General features: G+C 45.3%; 1 protein-coding gene across 1 annotated transcript in view; it reads left to right on the top strand.

Annotated features, from left to right (window-relative positions):
- The window catches only part of Insc (INSC spindle orientation adaptor protein), a 119,449-nt gene that overhangs the window by 38,999 nt on the left and 61,001 nt on the right, over positions 1-19,449 (top strand). Inside the window, exon 3 of the mRNA XM_076844231.2 lies at positions 18,327-18,672. Within this exon, the coding sequence (XP_076700346.1) occupies positions 18,327-18,672 (346 nt within the window). The remainder of the gene's footprint in view (positions 1-18,326; positions 18,673-19,449) is intronic.

Here is a 19,449-nt window from a genome sequence, read left to right on the forward strand (position 1 = left end):
CTAGTGTGTGGAAAGGACTGTGGTTGCATCTGGCTTTGTGTTTGCCGTCAGCCAGACTCCACAAATGAGGCTTGGTCACCTCATTCCAGATGTCCGGGAAGGCCTCTGTCAGAGAATATCAAGTGGGGTGACAGAGGGGGCAGGCATCTTCTGGCAACTGGGAAGGATACCTAGGAGCTCCGTTCACCGTCTGGGATGCCCTTCCTGCTCGGCAGACACAGGGGCAATTTTCACAGCATCAAGTTCAGATTCTAGTTTGCCATGGACCATGAGGAACTTGAACTGTAGTCCTGGCTCTGGCCCCTCTTGCTTCTTGGCCAGAGACCCTCCAGGCTTCTGACTGGTGGCTTCCCACCATGAAGGGTTGTGACTCATTGCCAGTCCATGTGCCTTGACCTCAACTTTCAATCCTCGTCCCCTGTATGAGTAATAGGATCAGTTGTTGGTACTTGCGAAGGAGAGATTTCACGCACAGTGAGATGGCATCTTGAAGTTCATGGCTGAGGACAGTTGATCTGGGAGTTGGCTGGGGTGAGGACAGCAGGAGCCCCTACCGCAGAGCCAGAATTGCCTGTTTAACCAGACTTTTTATGTTGGGTCAGTCAGCAGATCCAACAGGAGAGGCGAAGCCCGGAGAGCTAATGACAGAGAGTCAGGCAAGCCATGCAATTATGGGATGTTCAGTGCCAACAGAGTCCAAACCCTAATGAGCTGCAGTCTCTAGGCTGCAAAATTGAGAAGAGCAGCTAATTATGTGGCGGCACAGGGACCTAGGCTGGGAGTGGATGGGCTGTGGTGGGGCCATGGTGGGTTCACCAGCCCTGGCCTCCTCCCTGGGAAAGCGTGGGGACTCTGATGGACCTCTCTGCGGGGCCTGGGCCCCATTTCTGCTGTGGCCCTAGGTTCTCCAGTTGTCAATCTGAAACCAAATAAAATGAGAATGAGCTCGTCCCGGATATGTTTCCCGTTTCAGGAAGGGCAGCTTCAGTGGCCCAGGCCAGAAACCCAGGAGCAACTTTGATCCTTTCCTCTCCTTCCCTCACCATCCTCTCCCAGATCACCTACTTCTTCCATCCCACGTCCCTGCTTTAGACTTCTGTTCTCTCTTTCAGTTTTATGGCCATCACCTCTCAGTGGCCATGCTCCTGACAAGGGCCTGTCCTACCGACTCACTGAACAATTACGTCACTGCCCTCCTTGCAAATGCTTTCAGTGTCTTTAAATTGTCTTCAGGATTAAGTCCAAATTCACAACCATGGCATCCAAGGCCTTTGATCACTTGGCCTGTCTCTCTCTTCAGAACCTTCTGGTCACTCCCTCGCGGGCCCCGATGCTTTAGTCCAATGGAATGTCCTGCCCTATTGCTATTTGTGGGCCTCTAGGCCTTTGCACATGGTTTCCCTTTCCAGAGGAGTCCTCTTGCCTCGTCATCCTGACCAACTCCTCTCCTCAAAGAGCCAGGGCAAATGTCATTTCCTTTGTGTAAATATTCCCAGGCCAAATCAGCCTCCATCCTCTGTGATCCTGGGCTGTCCTGCTTGTGGCTTCTTGAAGGCAAAGCAATGTTTAGTTTTCAAAAGCTGAGACTCTGGACTTCAGAGGCCTGGGTGTGAGTGATGGCTCCACCATGTGCTCACCCTATGGCCTCTCTGGGCAGAAGTTTCCTCGTGTGTAAAATCAAGTGACGACTGTACTTCTCTCACAGAGCTGGGGGCAGAATAAAAGGAAATCATTTATCCAGAGGCTTAGAACCCTGCCTGGCCTCTTACTGGAACCCAACACATGAGCTACTGTTGTAATTCTTATCGAGTTGAATCGTTGGTGTCTTCTGGCCTCTTTGGGGGTCTTGGCTGAGCTCTGTGAGACCTGAGACTTTTTTCCTGTTCAACTTTGTAGCCCTACCTCTAGAACAGGGCTGGTCTCGATCAGGCCTACAGGAAGTACCACATCCTGACTGTGGGGAGTTGGTGGGTCTGTTAGTTAGAGTTTCATCACTGTGGCTAAAACAATTGTCAAGAACAACTTAGAAGAGGAAAAATTTATTTTGGCTTGTGGTTTCAGAGGGTTCAGTTCATAGTCTTCTGGCTTCATTGCTTTGGGCCTGAGTTGAGGCAGAACATCATGGCAGAAGGGCACAGTGGAGGAAAGCTGCTCAGCTCATGGAAGTCGGAAAGCAGAGAGAGAAGGAGGGAGGCTGGGACTGGGACAACACATAGTCCCCAAGGGCACAACCCCAGTGACCTGATTCCTCCACCATGTCTCACCTGCCTACAGTTTTTGGTCTGTAGTCCATTCAAATGATTAATCCATCAAATGAATTAATCCACTGATCAGATTAGAGTCCTCATGATCGAATTGTTTTCTAAGAAAAGTCCCACCTCTGGACATTGCTGCATTACCTTCAACACATGAGCTTTTGGGGAACATTCCAGATCCAAACTATAACAGTAGGACAGGCAACTTCTGGCCTCTGCTTTGGGGGCCCTTCAGGGGGAACAGTGCTGCCTGTGCAGCCCAAGGTGAAGGACTTCTGACCCTTGAGTCAGTCCACAAGTGGAGACAGAGAATCTGTGGGTGGAGCCAGAGGCTGGGAGGTGGAGGGAGGACCCGTGGAGGGAGGGTCCCCTGGTGGGAGGACCAGAGCCTGGTGGGGTTTCTGAAGCCTTGAAGATGGTACAGTGACCAGCTAGCTCTCAGAAACCCTCTAGAGGTGATTTCTATTGTCTTCTTTTTCTCTCATGGAACCATGCAGTGGTCTCAGGATGGCCACAGACATATCAGATCTGAGAGTTCTCCTGAATGTTCCATTTTGGCAAATGGAAACTTTCTCCTTTTCTGGAGGGATGGTACCAGAGATTGAACTCAGAGGCACTCAACCACTGAGCCTCATATCCAGCCCTATTTTGTATTTTATTTAGAGACAGGGTCTCACTGGGTTGCTTAGCACCTTGCCATTGCTGAGGCTGGCTTTGAACTCATGATCCTCCTGCTTTAGCCTCTGGAGCTACTGGGATTACAGGTGTGTGCCACTACACCTGATGAAACTTTCTCCTTAATGAAGAGAGAAGAACAGAACAGGAAATATACACCGGAACTATTTAAGAGTACACATAAGGCTGAAGGCTGTGCACAATAACAGGAATAACAGAATTCATGTCCATTTATAGTTTTTAACCTGACTTTGCGGAATAGACATGGAAACAGAACCTACCCCTTCACAAAGTGGTTTTAGTGCAATTTAAGAAGGTCCAGTGAGCTGGTTTTGGAGCCAAACATTGCCACTTACAAGCTGTGCAATCTCAGATGGGTTAGGGGTTGGGGTAGGGTTACCTCCCTTCACTAAGCTTCAGTTTCCTCATATGTAAAAGTGAGACGGTAGGAGTAACCCCTCACTAGATGAGATAATACACAAGAAGTCCATATAATTGGTACAGGGCCTGCCCTCAATAAATGTTTCTATAATGATTATGCATTTTTCTTCCCTTGACTCCCACAACCCAGTAAGACTAATGGTGCAATGCAGACTATTGTTACTTCCATTAGAAAGATTTTTGAGCTTAATTAAGTTCCATAGCTATACACTGAGCACCTTCCGTGTGTCAGGGTCAGTACTGGGATGGCATGTAGAGGGGACAAGGCAGACACAGGCTGTCCCTGCATACAGCCTAGTGGGTAAGGCAGGCATTTACTAGGAATTAAACCATTGAGTTAAACTAGTGTGTGACAGAAGGGAGGCAGGGCGAAAAAACCACCTGGGACGTGTGGAGCATGGACTCATTTGGGAGCCAGACAGGCCTCCTTTGGAGAAGGCATTTAGGCCCAGACTTCAGGGCTGTGTAGGAGTTGGCAAGGTGGAGAGGAGGTAGGAGGAGCAGAGGCTGGGAGGCTGGGAGGTTGGGAGGCTGGGACTCACAGCAGAGGCACTGGGCGAAAATGAGCAGGCAAGGAACTGAGGCTCGGAGAGGGCAAGGGTCACGCCAGGTGGGAGTGGGAGGAGGTGATGGTACCTAGTCAGGTGTTCTTGCTGCTAACTGTCATACAGATACTGACCGCACCTACATACATGTACACTTTTCTGAGGTTAAAAGATAAGATAGGCTGTACATGAAAGGCCAGGGGAGTTAATAATAGCTTCTCTCAATCAGAGGACACCTAGAATGTCAGAGTTAAGGAGATGGGCTCTGAGTCATCAGAGGAGGCTGCTGTCAGATGCACACATGGGCTCCTGGGACTGGAAACAGCTACCTGGAGTCAGAATCCAGCTCCTTGGCTTTCTGAAATGGGAATAGCAATGAACCCTATGAGCATGTTGGACAGATTGCAGGGTGGGGAGAGGCCAGGCTTTGGAGTCAGGCAGACCTGGACTGAAGTCTTGGCACTGTCATTGACGAGCTATAGGAAGTTCTCTGAGCCTCCGTTTTCTTTGTCTGTGAAATGGGGATAATAAGTGCCATTTTTAGTTTGTTTGTTTGTTTTGGTACTGGACATTAAACTCAGGGGCAAAACTTGATCATGTGAGCCACATCACCACCCCTGTTTTGTATATTTTTAAATTTAGACACAGGGTCTCACTGAGTTTGCTTAGCAAGCCTCACCATTGCTGAGGCTGGTTTTGAACTCGTCATCCTCCCACCCCAGCCTCCTGAGCCGCTGGGATTACAGGTGTGTGCCGCCATGCCTGGCTTTAAATAGCATTTTTATGAATATGAGTAGATAGTGTGGATGCAGTATTTCATATGTGGATGGTATGCAGAAGGTACTCTAAATGTTTCTCTTATAGCATGCTTGGAACTGTGCTATATTAAAAATAAAGACTTCTTTGAGTAGTTGTATTCATTCTCTACCCTCTTATCAATTGAGAGAGGCCACACCTGGAGAAATGGGTGTGACCAAGTGATGGGGTAGTGTCATCCTCACGACTCCTTCACAATTAACTCCCAGTTATTAGCATCAAAGTGCGTAGATGGGCCTGCTCCCTTTGCCAGCATTCCTGGAGTTGCTTGGCATGCAGGGTCTGCTCTCTGACCAAGTTACCCGGAGTAGTTTCATTAAGAAAAATGATCAGGAACAGGTCAACCAAACATTAAGTTGGTAGGAGGAGCAGTAGCATTGGGGTTTCTGGGTATTGCCAATGGGAAGCTTCCCTTGCTCATTCCTGAAGCATGGAGATAGGCCAGAGCCCCAAGGAGCACAGAGGTGAAGAGTCCACTTGCAGCAGGATCGGTCGCTGAAGGAGGCACTGTACAGAGCCCACTGGACGAGAGGAAACCTCTTTGCTGTTTCTGGCATGGCACTGACCGGGCAGCAGCAGGCCGGAAGCAGGGTGGTGTGAGAGGCTGAGCGCCAGAGATCCGTGAAGACTCCGGGCTGAACACGAGAACGTGGAGAGATTAGGGATGCAGAGAAGGGGAACTGTCTGCTACTAACACAAAACCAATGCCCTCAAAGACCTGTGTTGATGCCCCGCAGCGTGGGATTCAGAAGTAGATCAGAAGCAGAACAATGAAATTATTGGAAAATTTGGACAAGATCAAGTAGCTGCATTTCTCATCGTCCTGCTTGGCTTGGGCTTCACCCATGCCTTAGAGCAGAGGGTTTGGAAGTTAAAACCCTGACCACATTATAAATAATTTATAGCTTGTTGTATAAATGGTTATGCTTAAACTAACTGCTTAGTAAACAGTGTATATTTCCCTGCATAGTGAGGTTAAGTCATTCTAAGTTCATCGCTGTGTTGTTTCTAAAAAGCCCCCAGGGAGAGCCTCATGGGTTGGATTATAGGGAGGCATATGGGTTGGGTGGACCCGGCTGACATCAATGACAAGATTCCATTGAGGACTTGGGAAGTATTCTGTTTACGCAGAGGGAAACCCAAAGTGCTTACAATGGCTGCCAAGGCCACCTGGGATCCAGCCTTGTCCCTTTTCTGAGTTCATCTCCTACTAATCTTTCTCTTGCTTACTCCATAGCCACAGGTATCCCCAAACTGTCTCCAATGATCCAGGTGCGCTCCCTCCCAGGGCCTTTGCACTGCCTCTGTCCCCTGCCTGGAACACTCTGTACCAAATTGCAGCATGCCAAATTTCTCACCCAATAAACTCTAACTCTGACCACATGCTTCCCACATGGGCAATTTTGAACCTTATTATTCTACCTCTACTTTTAATATAAATGATCTGTTTAACATACTGCCAGGACAAGGTCACCTTTCTTCCCCATTTTAGGCTGATTTATCTGTCCTTGAGTCCACACCCACCATAGGAAAGAAGCAATCCAGATTTTGAGGGTGGCCTAAGAAGATCTCAGAAATGACTACTTCCGGAATTAACAGGCGAATCACAATGCCAACAGAGAGCACGTGGAATGTTGCCTTGAATCACCTCTTTAAAAGCCTCCTGTCCCTGCTGATGGGCAGAATCACAGCCTGTGGGATGGGAATCCCTTGTGTTTCTCCTTTGCTAGCAAAGCAATAAACCTTTTTTGTTTTTCTCCAAAACCAAACCAAACCAACCAAACCCCCAACACCCCCCAAAACAAAATAAAACAACAACAAAAACCACCAACTGAAACAAAACAAAAAGACCCCATACTACAGGATTTTTAAAACTTATTACACTTACCATTATTATCTGTTTTCCCTGCTGTAATGCATCCTCTGCAAGGACAGGCATGTTGGTTTGATTTGTTCCCTGGTGTAGCCTAAGCAGCTGGAACAGTTCCTGGTATTTAGTAGGCTATAAGTGAATACTTGTTGAGTGAATGAATGGATATTTGGGGTGGGACTTGTGAAGGCGTGAGGACCACACTCCATATGGATGCTGGGAGTGCCTGGGAGTTTTGGGAATGAGGCTGAGAGGCCGGGCGTCTTGAAAAGCAGAGCTGGCAGGCCCATAGACTCTCAGTGTCTCAATCCAAACCCATCACAGTCTTCCAAACTTGTTTCTCCTATCCACTCAGCTGCTGCACTCAGAAATCTGTATCTCATCTTGGGCTATTCTCTCTTCCTCATCTGTATGAATCAGTATCAGAGTCTTGTTGATTTTATGGTTTTTTTTTGGCGGGGGAGGGGTAACACAGATTGAACCTATGGGTGCTTAACCACTGAGCCACATCCTCAGGCCTTTTTATTTTTTATTTTGAGACAGAGTCTCCCTAGGTTGCTTAGGACCTTGCTAAGTGGCTGAAGCTGGCTTTGAACCTGTGATCTTCCTGCCTCATCCTCCTGAGCTTCTAGGATTGTAGGCGAGCACCAGCGCACTCAGTGATTGATCTTCATAATTATTCTCAAAGGACTATTCTCCAACACCACAGCAGCCACCAGAGCTCAGGGTTCCTTCTCACCTTGTACTTGAGTTATTTGGAGTGAATATAAAATCACCTTCTATTTCCTTGTGACTCTACTTTGTTTTGGTATAAAGTGTTTCTCAAAAAAATTTAATCGTAGCATAATTTTCTGTCTTTATTGCAATATGCACCTTACTTCTAGATGCACAAAATTTCCTCCCTCCCCCTTTTTCTTTCTTTCTTTTCTTTCTTTCCTCCTCTCTCCTTCTTTCTTCCCATCCATCCATTCTTCCTTTCTTTATTCTCTTGTTAATAATCTTACTAGAATGTGTCTTGAATATCTTTGTTCTAATGTAAGTGCTGTATTCTTTCAATGTGTGGTTTTAAATGTACCCCACCAGAACAGTTTTCCTATCTTACAGTCTTCAGTCTCATTGTCTATATGCTTTGGGTCTCTTCTTGATGAACTTTTGTGTGTGTGTGTGTGTGTGTGTGTGTGTGTGTGTTGCCACTTCTTTACCTTATCTTTAATATTTGTTATTTTTCTATTAAATTCTTTAAGTTTCTCCATTTAAAAAATTTAAATATTTTCTTTATTTGATTTTCTTCACAAATTATCTTGTTTCTTATTGTTTGGTCTTTGTGACCAAACACAAGTGACTAAAGTAACTATTTCTAATCATTTTCTGAATGAGGGCATCTTCTTTTTGAGAATTCATGCCTTTCTTTAATATCTTACAAACTTAAAAAAAATAAGCTTATTTGAAATTACATGGTCTTTATAGTTCTAGTAAGTAAATTTTCCTGGTATTATTATGGGAAGATTATTATGTTCTTTATTTTCTTTTAAAGTAGCCACAGACAGGCTGAGACTTAAATAGTTTCATGTTGCTCGTTTTATTGAGATATCAGTTTTCAAGAACTGTTCAAGGTAGGCAGAGCTCAGGGACGCTCTTCTGCCTTCACAGAGCTCCATTTTCTTTCGTCTTTGTGTCAGGTCCAAGAATTTGGTGACCTGTTCTCTGAGGGTTCCTAGCTCCACTGCTTCATCTTCTATTATCTGAATCTCTTTTCTTTTCTCTCTCTTGCCCCTGATTCACTCAATTCTGATGCTACCAAAGAAGTTTTCCCTTAATGTGGCACTTTGTTGTAGAAGAGATTCTTTGTGGGTCAGTTTCAAGGGTTCATGGTTGGAACCTGTGCTCACCTGCTATCGAAGAGGCAAACTTCCTTCCAATTTCAGCTCTAGTCTCAAATTGTTTTCTTGTGCTTTCTAGTAAATGCATAGGGACTATTTGGGGGTTTTCCTTCCTCAAGTTCATCAGAGGCCACCTTATTGCTCCCTCGTTCTTCTCCTCATAAGATGCTACCAAACTGGCCTTAGAGTTAGTTGGTGGTTGGTCCCCTTCCTTGTATTTTGAGGTTTATGGGGACACCTCATCACTGGTTTTGTTGTGCTTATTATCCATCAGTAAATTTTGTTACATAATTTCTTTGTCAGTTTTTATGTGAGAAATCTGAGAGACTGAAAAACTGTGCAGCTACTACTGCCATCTCCCCAGAACTTTCCTGACAAAGCCCTGACAATACAGCTGCTTCATTAAAACTCTAATAATAACTATCATGTATAACGTTGTCTGTCAGGCACTTGGAGTCATATATATGATACACATATGCACACATATACATATACTGGTGCTTTATATATGATATAAATATAGTACAATGTATATATTTATATATAAAAATGCATCTCAATAACTTCACTTAATAATCACAAAGAGCCTAGGAATATTTTTATCTTCCTTTTCCAGTGAGGAAACTGGAGCCCAGAGAGGTTCTGTAACTTGCCCATTTATGCAGTTAGCAAATGGCAGAGCTGGAATTTGAGTCCAAGAAGCCAGCTCCAGAGTTCATGCTCTGGTGGGAGCAGTGGTACCCAACAGAAACCACGTGATGCCTAGAAGACCCTGAGGCATGCCTGGTGATTGGACCTAAAAGATTTAATCACTGTGAGAAATGGTGACTGAGATGTCCAGTGGAGTCCAGACAACATGTCGTGAACCAGAAAGAAGTGCATCCAGGCTAGCAGGACACGGCAGGAGGTGGCAGCTATAGTATATCCAGTATAAAGGGGCTAAAGGAAGATGGATCCGCTGACAGATTCATCTAGTTCCTCCTTGTGGTTTACCTGAACCAGTTTTTTTTTCAGGGGGTGGGGTGGGGGTGGCATTTATGAGATGAGCTCTGAAGACTCTTGGAAATAGCTGTGGGAGACTCAGGACCCGTCATGATGGGACAAGAGTGAAGCTGGCGGTATCTGCCAATGTCTGACCCCTCTATTGACCCTTCTATGAGCTTCTAAAGGGCAGGGGCTGCCAGCTCAAGGCTGGCACATGGTCAGCATCAACAGAGTTTCATTGAATCGGGTCGTCTAGGGATCGCCTGGAAGATACTGCTTCCTGCTTCAAACCTTGCTGAACTGACTTAGAGTATTTTATGTTTGTTACCAATGTCATGTGGACAGGGGGCACTTCCCCTGGGAGCTCAGATCTCGCTCAGGCGACACTTCTCAAGGACTCGACTGCACATACCCACACCTTCCTGGGGTATCACTTGCCTGTGAGTTTAGGTCAGACTCAGAGAATTGGGACAGTGCTCGCTAAGGTTCCAAGCTCTACGTAACCAGAGCAGGAACATTTATCAAATGTCTTAAATAAAAGGTTTCTCTGATTCTATTGATATCTGCTTTAAGCATTTCTATTTAAAACAAGAGTCTTTATGAGGATGTCTTACATGGGACCTAGTTACTCACCCAACTCTTAATTTTTTTAACCATAGGGCAGGAACTCATTTTAACTCGATCCTGCAAATTCAGAACTTATTTTGAGCTGAGTTGATGAGGCCTCTCCAATCTCCCAGGCAGCCTCTAGCTTATGATTGATTCTGTTTTATGATGCCTTCCACATGTCAGACCTTGTGCTGAGTGTGCACGATCCTGAGATAAATTGGACCATGGCCTCTTTTTCAGTGTCGGCTCTAGTGCAGGAGAGACACAGGTGGAAAACGGTACCTGTGATCAGGAGACACATAGTCTCTGGAGTCAGACTGCTGCATGGAGTTCTGGCTCCTTTAAGCCACACTTCTATAGATCTGTATTTTCAACTATAAAATGGAGAGAATATAAGTGGTCACCCAATCAGGACACTATGAGAATAAAATGATGCATGATAAGTTCATGGCCCTTGGGACACGGTAAAGATTTAACAAATGTTAATTACTAGTAGCTTTCCCTATGCCTGCCGAACTGTTTTTCATCCAGTTCTTCTTACATTATTTAAGTGAAACATGACTGTATTATCTACCCAGTGATACAGTTGTAACTTGGGCAGCTTGGGTGCAAAGCATCCTGGAAGAAGTCAGGCTGGGTTGGGATATCTCGAGAAGCCAATCCATTTTGCCCTACATCTGCTGATGGGCCAGAACTCCCAGTGTCCTCGCCTCCCTGGTCAGAGTGAGCCCTGGACCCAAGTGAGATGTTCCTGCTGGACGGAGCCTGAGGACTGGCCGGCCCCTGAGTGGGGTTGGGGAGGCAGGAACCCTGAGTTCACTCGTCTGCTCTTTTTCTTCTCAAAATATTTAGTTGCTGCTTGGGGAGAAGGAGAGGAATCTTTATAAACAATCTCTAAAAATAAAAGATATTTTAAGCTCATTCTTAAAGAAAGCCAAATTCTGCTTTCCTCATTGGTGCCTTGTCCCTTCTCATTTCTGAGACTGTCACCCTGAAAGGCAGCTCCTGAAACTGGAAAGCCTGGAGTTTGGCCTGAGAGAAGGCCCTCGGAGCACCCTCCTTCCCAGAGCTTAGGCAGAGTCGATGGCTCTGGGATTCTCTGATGTGGCTTCACCTCTCGGTTGCTCATAGCTGCCCTTGAAGTTCTCGCTTGGGAAAACGGTCCTCCTCGTCTTCCTGTGTCAGGCTGCTCACCCTGCCCTTTGCTCCCCTCCTCTGTTATGGTGGCAGTGTGAGAAGCAGTGCAGAATACAGGCTAAGGGCAGGCTCTGGAGTCAGAAAGATCAAGGCTTTAGGGTCAGTGCTACGACTTCTTACCAGGGTGATTCTACTTCTCTGCATCTCAGTTTCCTCATCTGTAAAATAGGAACTCTAATAATACCTACCTCAGGTGCTTGTTCTGGGAGTAAATGAAACAATGAAACGTTAACTGTTGAATTTCATGTTAAGCACTTGGCATGGTGCTCAACATGGAATCTATTCAATAAATTCTAGCTATTATTATATTTATAATTGTTATTATGGGTGTTAAAGTGTGCTTTATGAGGAATAACAGCAACCAACCTTTTTGAGCTTCTCTTTTATGGAGTGCAGTGTATCAGATCCCTCACAGTCACCATTTAATATGATTCTCCCATTAACCCTGAGGAACTCACTATACAAGGCCAGAGAGACAGCTGACGCTCTCGGCTGATCCTTTTGGCTTATCCTCTGTTTTGCAGATGATAAATTGAGACTCAAAGAGGTGAAGAGACTAATTTATGTTGTTAAAAATCAGGATTCTGGCTATCCTTCTTAGGGAGTTACTGAGAGGGCAAAAGGGAGACTTCTGCAGGACTCGTAATAATTCTGTTCCTTTATCTGGATGCGTGGAGGTGCTGACCTTATGAAAACTTACCAAACTTCACCATCTATGGTGTGATTTGTTTGCTTTTAGGTCCAGAGTTAAATTTCAATAAGAATTTCAGAAAAGAAAAAAAAAAAAAAAGAACAGGAACCCTGTCTGTTCAGGTGACTGAGGATGGGGAGGAAACTATGAACCAGTCAGGGGGCCTCAGAGGAAGGGCCCCACAGGAGGCTCCAAGTGCAGAAGGTGCGGACCCACATGGTCGGCCTGGGATTCAGCCATTGGTGAGTTCAAGGGCAGACAATGGGGCCCTGGATGGATGGCAAAGCCAGCGCTGATTGCCACATTCCTTTCCCATGAAAGAATAACTTCCATCAGAGGCCAACAAGGGTCCCCCTTTCCTTCTCCACCCAGGTTCCTTGAGGAAGCCCTCACTCCTGGCTCTTTAGCCAAGTTCCGCCTGCTCATCTAGTGGAGGTCAGGGCTTCTCCTGGGGGACTCACTACACAAGGCCAGAGAGACAGCTGACAGTCTCGGCTGATCCTTTTGGCTGGGGAAGAGCAAGGAAGTGAAATTCTTCCTGGGGGAAGAAAAACCCAAAACATCATCTGGACCCCTCCCACCCCATACCCCTTTTTTAAAAAAAAACAAACTTTCACATTATAGAATAGTTGTAGATGCATTGAAAGTGGCGATGGCAGTAGTGGGTGTGCCTGTGCCCTCCACCCTGTTTCCCTGCTGGTTAAGATCTTACCTCGTATTTGTCACAGCCCAGGAACCAGCACTGGTCCATGATGGTTAACCAAACTTCAGACGTTATTCAGAGTTCACCAGTTTCCCCACAAATACCCCTTTTCTGCTTCCTCCCAGGATATCATGTTACGTTTAGTCAGCACATCCCCTTTGTCTGCTCTGATCTCTGACGGTCTCTCCATTTTCCCTTGTTTTGATGACTTTGACAGTTCTGAGGAGTATGAGTTACGTTATTTTGTAGAACATCCCTCAGTTGGGGTTTGTCTGATATCTGCTCATCATGAAGTTGAGGTTTATGTGTCTTGGGGAGGAATGACTCCCGGTGAAGTGCCCTTCTTGTCATATCACACCATGGAACAGGCTGTCGACGTGACTTACTGTTGGTGGGTCAAGGTGGCGCCTGCCAGGTTTCTCCACTGTACTGTTACTTTTTCCCTCCCTTCCTATAGTCTTTTCTTCGGAAGTGAGTCACTCAATGCAGTCCTCGCTGAAGCCCCATCCCACTCCATTTTTAATCATCAAGTTTATATGACGTAAGACCCGGGAACACGCACAAACTCATTTGAACACTTGCACAGATAGGGAAACAGACCCACACCAGACACACAGATACAGGCATCCAGAAAATATAGACAGACACTAAGGTGAATTTATATCCACAAACACAGACAGTTGCAGGCACAAACACGCAGATCCTGGAGAAATCAATAGCTTTGTCCTTCCAGTCCTCCTGCTAGGAGAGTGGTGAATCGATTAAGATTTTAATAACACAGTTTCTGAAGTCTCACTTTCTTCTTAGTTCTTAATGAACAGGAATTGAGCACGCCTCCATGAGCTTTGGTGGTGAAGGGTTTGACAAATGTGAGGGTTGGATCTAAGCAGACCTTCCGGAATGGGCCCTGCCATGAGGTATTCAGTGGTTCTCACTCCTTTTCTAGGCCCTTCTTCCATAGCTGCAGGGTTCAGGTGGTCCTTACCCCTTATTATGGTTTAGATCCTAAACGTCCTCCCAAAAGCTCATGTGTTATAGGTCGATCCTCAGTGGATAGTGCTGTTGAGAATGGGGCCTTATGGAAGGAAGTGAGATCACTAGGGACAAGCCCTTGGAAGTGATATTGGTACCCCAACCCCTTCTCTCTCTCTTTTTGCTTCTTGGTTGCCAGGAGGTGAACACACTTCCTCTACTACACACTTCTGACATTATCTACTGTCTCACCACAGACCCCAAAACACCAGGGCCAACCAACCATGCACTGAGATCTCTGAGAATGTGAGCCCAAATAAATCTTTCCTTTTCATAAATTGATGATCTCAGGTGTTTTGTCATAGCCACGGAAAGCTGACTGACACATCCCTGTAGGCCAGAAGTAAGGAGGTGTGAGTGCTTCCATTTAGAAGATCCCAGGGGTCTTCCTCAGGGAAGTATATTGACAGCTTGCCCCAGCTCATGGGGTTCTTTTGTGGGAAATGCTGATCCTAGGTGCTGCGATTTAGCCATCTTATAACCCTACCAGTCTCCACCCCTGTTGTGCTGGTCTATCAATCAGCAACACATTTTCAGGGTTTTCAGCATAAATACCCAGTCTCTACCTTGGTTTTCAAGGCTTAGATCAGGGCCCTGGCTTACCTTTTTGTCTTTCCTGTTTACTGCTCCCTCTTTTCTGGAAGGCACAACTCTAGTCCAAGGGATTTACTCATTGTCCCTTTGACTACCTGATTGTGGACTCCACTCCCACTGACTTGACGCATACAAATAATACCCTACACCATAGCTAGTCCCTCCAAGAACCTTCCCATGATCTCCAACTGGAAGGGACAGCTTTCTCCTTCAAATTCTCAGAAGACCTTTACTCTAAGGGATAGCACCAACTCAGCTCTGTTTAGCTATTTGTGTACTTGTGTTTAATTGCTTACAACAACAGCAATTAACTCTTGGACTTATCTCCCCAACCCACAACGGATCCTGGAGTTTTTCCTGGAACAACTGTAGTTACCTTTATTAACATGAGCCAACAAGTCTGGTCTCTGACTCTTGATTTTTAAGTTTCAGTTTGAGAAGGGAATTGGATTAGTGCAGCTTGGTTCAGATGCTTACCCCCAGCCATTGGCTATGGCCAGGGGTATTTTCACCCAGCCCAGTCTTGATCCCTGGGGAGCATCCCTATGCTCAGGAGGGGAAACCTTTCCCAAAGAGGAGAGCAAACATGCAGGTGAGCCCAAGAAGTCACTAATGTAAGTTATCTCTGTTTTTGTAGAAGCAGGCGGAAGGGATGCTAAAATACAAAGCAACAGATATCTACTGCAGAGTGTGTTTGGAGTGAATGAGTCACTGAGTGAGTGACTGGTTCATCTGTTGCCTCCTAAAAGCCCCTAGGTCAGTTGACTCCCGGCTCCGTAGCTCTAGAACATGATGATCATGTTATGACATCTTCTGAATCCCTTTTGCCATTGCGTCCATCTTGGGGCACTCTCGGGTAGCCTGAATGGTGGAGGCATATAAAGTCTTCTGCATGGGCAGAGAGGTGTAGCCATCAGTACCTGACACTCACCGCTGATGCTCTAGCATTCATTAACTGAGAACAGGTACATGTCAGGCACTGCAATTCGCCAGATACAAGGGACTGTCCTTCACAGAATGTGGAGAATTCAGACAAATACCAGTTAAAGTCGAATGTTATTAGTGCTCCAGGGGAGGAGGCAGGGGCTCTGGAGTTGGGGGCTGATGAGGTCTGGCTGAGGTTCTTTACAGAAGGCAACGTTAGAGGTAGGTCTTGCAGGGTGAGTAGGAGCTTGTCATGTAGGAAAGAAGGAAAGGTGAGAGAATGGTACATTCCAGGATGCAGGGGATGGGGAAAGGGAGTGGTATATTTGGGAATTAGGGAGGTTGGATGTGCCCAGAGTGTTAAGGGTACTCAGGGCAGGGGAGCCCAGAGTTGGGGGAAGATAGGAAAGGGAGATGTGTGGAAAGGGAGGCAGAGGCAGACCAGGGGCCCCTCCTATCCTACCCTCAGGAGTCTTCACTTACCAGGGGCAGTGCTCTGGGGTATATGCAAGGATTTAAGCAGGAGAGGAACATATTTCAACAGCTATGTAGAATCCTGATACTTTGTTTGGGGGAATATGAAGTATGGTTGCTTTGGGAGCTAATATGGCAAATCCGTTGAATACAGTTCTCCTCCCAGGAATGTAAACCATAGAATTAAGGAAGGTACTGATGTGTAAAGACACATGTATAAGGATGTTTATTGTTGTATTGTGTTTAATAGTCAAGAACTAGATACAAAGTGAGCTTCCAATAATGAAAAATAGTTTAATAAATCATGGTATCTATACAACATAGAATAATTTTCAGTCATTGAGAAGAATATTTTAGGATTCTACTTGGTGACTTGGATGGATTTCCTGGCTAAGTAAGAAAATAAAAATGCTGCAAGATGTGTATATATTATGGTCATATTTATGAAATGAGCAATGGTTCAGGAAACCCTTTAAATGTCTATATCCTTAGATATAAATCTGTGTGGGAATGTGTGTAGGTGAAGAAAATGATGGACTGATACATAGAAAGTTACCTTTAATTGGCTGAGGTGGGGGCGGGGCAGACAAGGATAAGGGTGTGATAATGAGTAGAAAATGAGTAATGGTGACAATCACAGAGTGTATGGGATACGATCCCACTCATGTAAAGTTAAATGGGTTTATAAGTTAGAATAGGAAGCAGGGTGGTGTGATATCAGGTTTCTGGTGATTCCCCCACCTGCATGTACATATATGTAAATGTTCAAATTCTTTACAAAATGAAACAGCTATTTTCGTGAAGGGAAGTGAGGAAGGTCATTGGTCAGTTTTTGTTTTCAACAATTTGAAAGGCAATTTCCCATAAGAAACCACAAATAAAATTTCTATAGTCAAACATGAAAAGCCTATGGTCAAAAATCCCATTTAAAAGCCCTGTAGTCCAACAGCTACGTCTTTTCAGGAAATCCTGCTCCTTCTCATCAAATAAGTGCAAACATGAAGATGATTTTGACCTTGATAATTGAAGCATGGCTTTGTCATTTCAGTCCTATTTGGTATCTGGCTTCATTGGTGCCTTATGTTTCACTGTACTGAACTCGAAACAAGAGCCATGTCCTCACCTTGTCCTACACAGCCCTATGGTCTCCCACCCCACTGCTCTCATCTCATCTCCCATCCCTGAGGATGCTTCTCAGCTACTCTGGCCTTCTTGCTATTTCTCACACATCCTGAGGATCCTTCTGCCCCAGAGCATTTGCACTTGCTGTTCTCTCTCCCTGGAACAACTTGCCCCCAGATATCCACATGGCTCCCCTCCCTTGCATCCTTCAAGTCTTTACCCAAATGTCCCTTTCTCAATGTGCCTCCTGTGATCTGCTTCATTTTTAATTGCAGTGCCCAGTACCCCCTCCACCCTCAGCACTCTCCAGCCTTCTTTCGTATTTTCCTTCCTAGCGCTTACTACTTCAACAGATGAACGACATTGCTTATGCATTTTGAAAATCAACTGTCCTGTCACGGGCCTGTAACTCTCATGAGGGACGCGATTATGTTTTCTGCTACAGCCTAGGTCTTAGAAATGGCACGTGGTAGACACCAAATTCATGTTTGTGGAATGAGTGAATGAACAGGGCCAGGTGGAGGATGGCTTGAGGTAGATGAGCCGCAGACAGACTAATCAAAGACAAAGGACCCGGAGTGCAGCCTTAGTGATCCACTATGCATGTCTTGTTTGGTTGTGAAATGATGCTAAAATCTGTTCCTGTCTTTTCACTTCTTGTTCATTTTTCTTGCTTCTTTAGAGAGATCAAAAGCTCCTCAGTGCCTTCATCTCTTTTTTTTTCCCACAGTGCCTGACACTCATGTGATATTATACATAAGGCACTCGACACATGCTCAGTGCTTCCTCAGTTATCTGATATTACTGACTTACTTGACTATGTGAATTCTGGAGTGAATTTTATTTGAGATCTCAGCATCGAATTTATCTAATCTATGTTGTCATGTTAATATATAAGTAAATTAATCTTGTTTCATCACAAGTGATATACCTGTTCACTGCAGAAAAACTGGAAATTAGAAAAGAGTTGAGAAAAAAGAAAAAATGCTTTAGTTTCATTACCAATAAAGCTCCTTTGGCATTTTAAGTCTTTCCTGTAAATGCTTTTTCTAGATAAGGCTTTTAATATTATTGTCATAACTTTCTATTTACACTTATATTTTCTGCATTAGTCCATATTTTTCTTTACAATAAACTTTTTGGAGAGGGATTATTTTAAGTAAGTGCACACTATATAACCACGCAGCTGTATCATAGCTCACTTAATCTATTATTTGAGATTAATAAAACTATTATTTGAGATCCATTTCCCCCTTTTTTTTTTAAAGGACATTTGCTACTGTCAGACTTTATTGGCTATGGTTTATTAGTCTGGTCACCGGCCTTCAAAACTTTGTCCCTCAGTCTTATTATCTGTTAGTTGGAGATAATGAGAGATAGTTGAGAGGATTAACCTTGTGAATGGGAGAAACAGTGCTGACTTGATGCTTAGTAACCAAGTTAGAACCTGGCATCTAACCCTTTGGGAACAATGGTGTGTTGATAGTCATTCTGGTGCTGTTCCCTGATTGCAGGCTGCACCTGATGCAGGTGGACTCTGTCCAGCGCTGGATGGAGGACCTGAAGCTCATGACCGAGTGTGAGTGCATGTGTGTCCTGCAGGCCAAGCCCATCAGCCTGGAGGAGGATGCACAAGGTGACCTCATCCTGGCGGGTGGTCCCAACCCGGGAGACCCTCTGCAGCTGCTGCTCAAGCGGGGCTGGGTCATCAGCACCGAGCTGCGCAGGATCGGGCAGAAGCTGGCCCAGGACCGCTGGGCGCGCGTACACAGCATGAGCGTGCGTCTGACGTGCCACGCCCGCTCCATGGTCAGCGAGTACAGCGCCGTCAGCAGGAACTCCTCCCAGGAAATGGGCCAGGTCAGCTGCTCTGGGCTGGGGCTGGATGGGTGCTAGGAGTGGGTATGCTTCCCAGAAGAGTGGACTTGGATTTGTGGAGTCTGAACAATTCCTGGCCAGAGGCCTTCCTCCTTTTCTAACAAATCATGGAAGAAAGACAGCAAGGACCTTTATGGAGTATATACTATGTGCAGGCATCACACTGGATGTTTTTGACACTTATGTTATTTAATCTGCACAACCTTTGGGGTTGGCACTGTCCCTGTGAGGACCTACACAATGGTTAAGTATGCCAACTTGAATGCCAGACTGTCTGGGTTCAAATGTCAGCTCTGCTCCATCACCTTGGCAAGTTACTTAGCTTCTCTGTGCTCCACTTCCTCCTTCATCCTAGTGGGCGTAATAATAACATTTATTTCAGACTTATTGTCAGGAATAAATGCATTATAGTAAAATGTTTAAAGCAATCAATTAGAAATATTAGTGCCATTTACATTTTACAGTCGATGAAACATTATCTCCAAGAGGCTAAGTAGCCTGCCTAAAGTTAAGCAGTGAATGATGTCAACAAGAGTCAACCTAAGTTTTTCTGATTCCACAGAGCATTTGAATCTTCTTCTGGAAGCCCAAGGTGGAATGCTGAAAAAGGCCAGGATCACAATTTCCCTTTTTCTCATTCATTTTTCATACTAGAGCTTTATCCTTCACCTCCTTCACTTTGTTCATAGCCACGTTTTACTCCAAGTCCAGCTTCAATGCCCCTTCCTCCCTGGAGTTTCCTGGATTTCTCAGTATAAA

Source organism: Callospermophilus lateralis, chromosome 2 (assembly GCF_048772815.1).
Source record: "Callospermophilus lateralis isolate mCalLat2 chromosome 2, mCalLat2.hap1, whole genome shotgun sequence".
NCBI lineage: Eukaryota > Metazoa > Chordata > Mammalia > Rodentia > Sciuridae > Callospermophilus > Callospermophilus lateralis.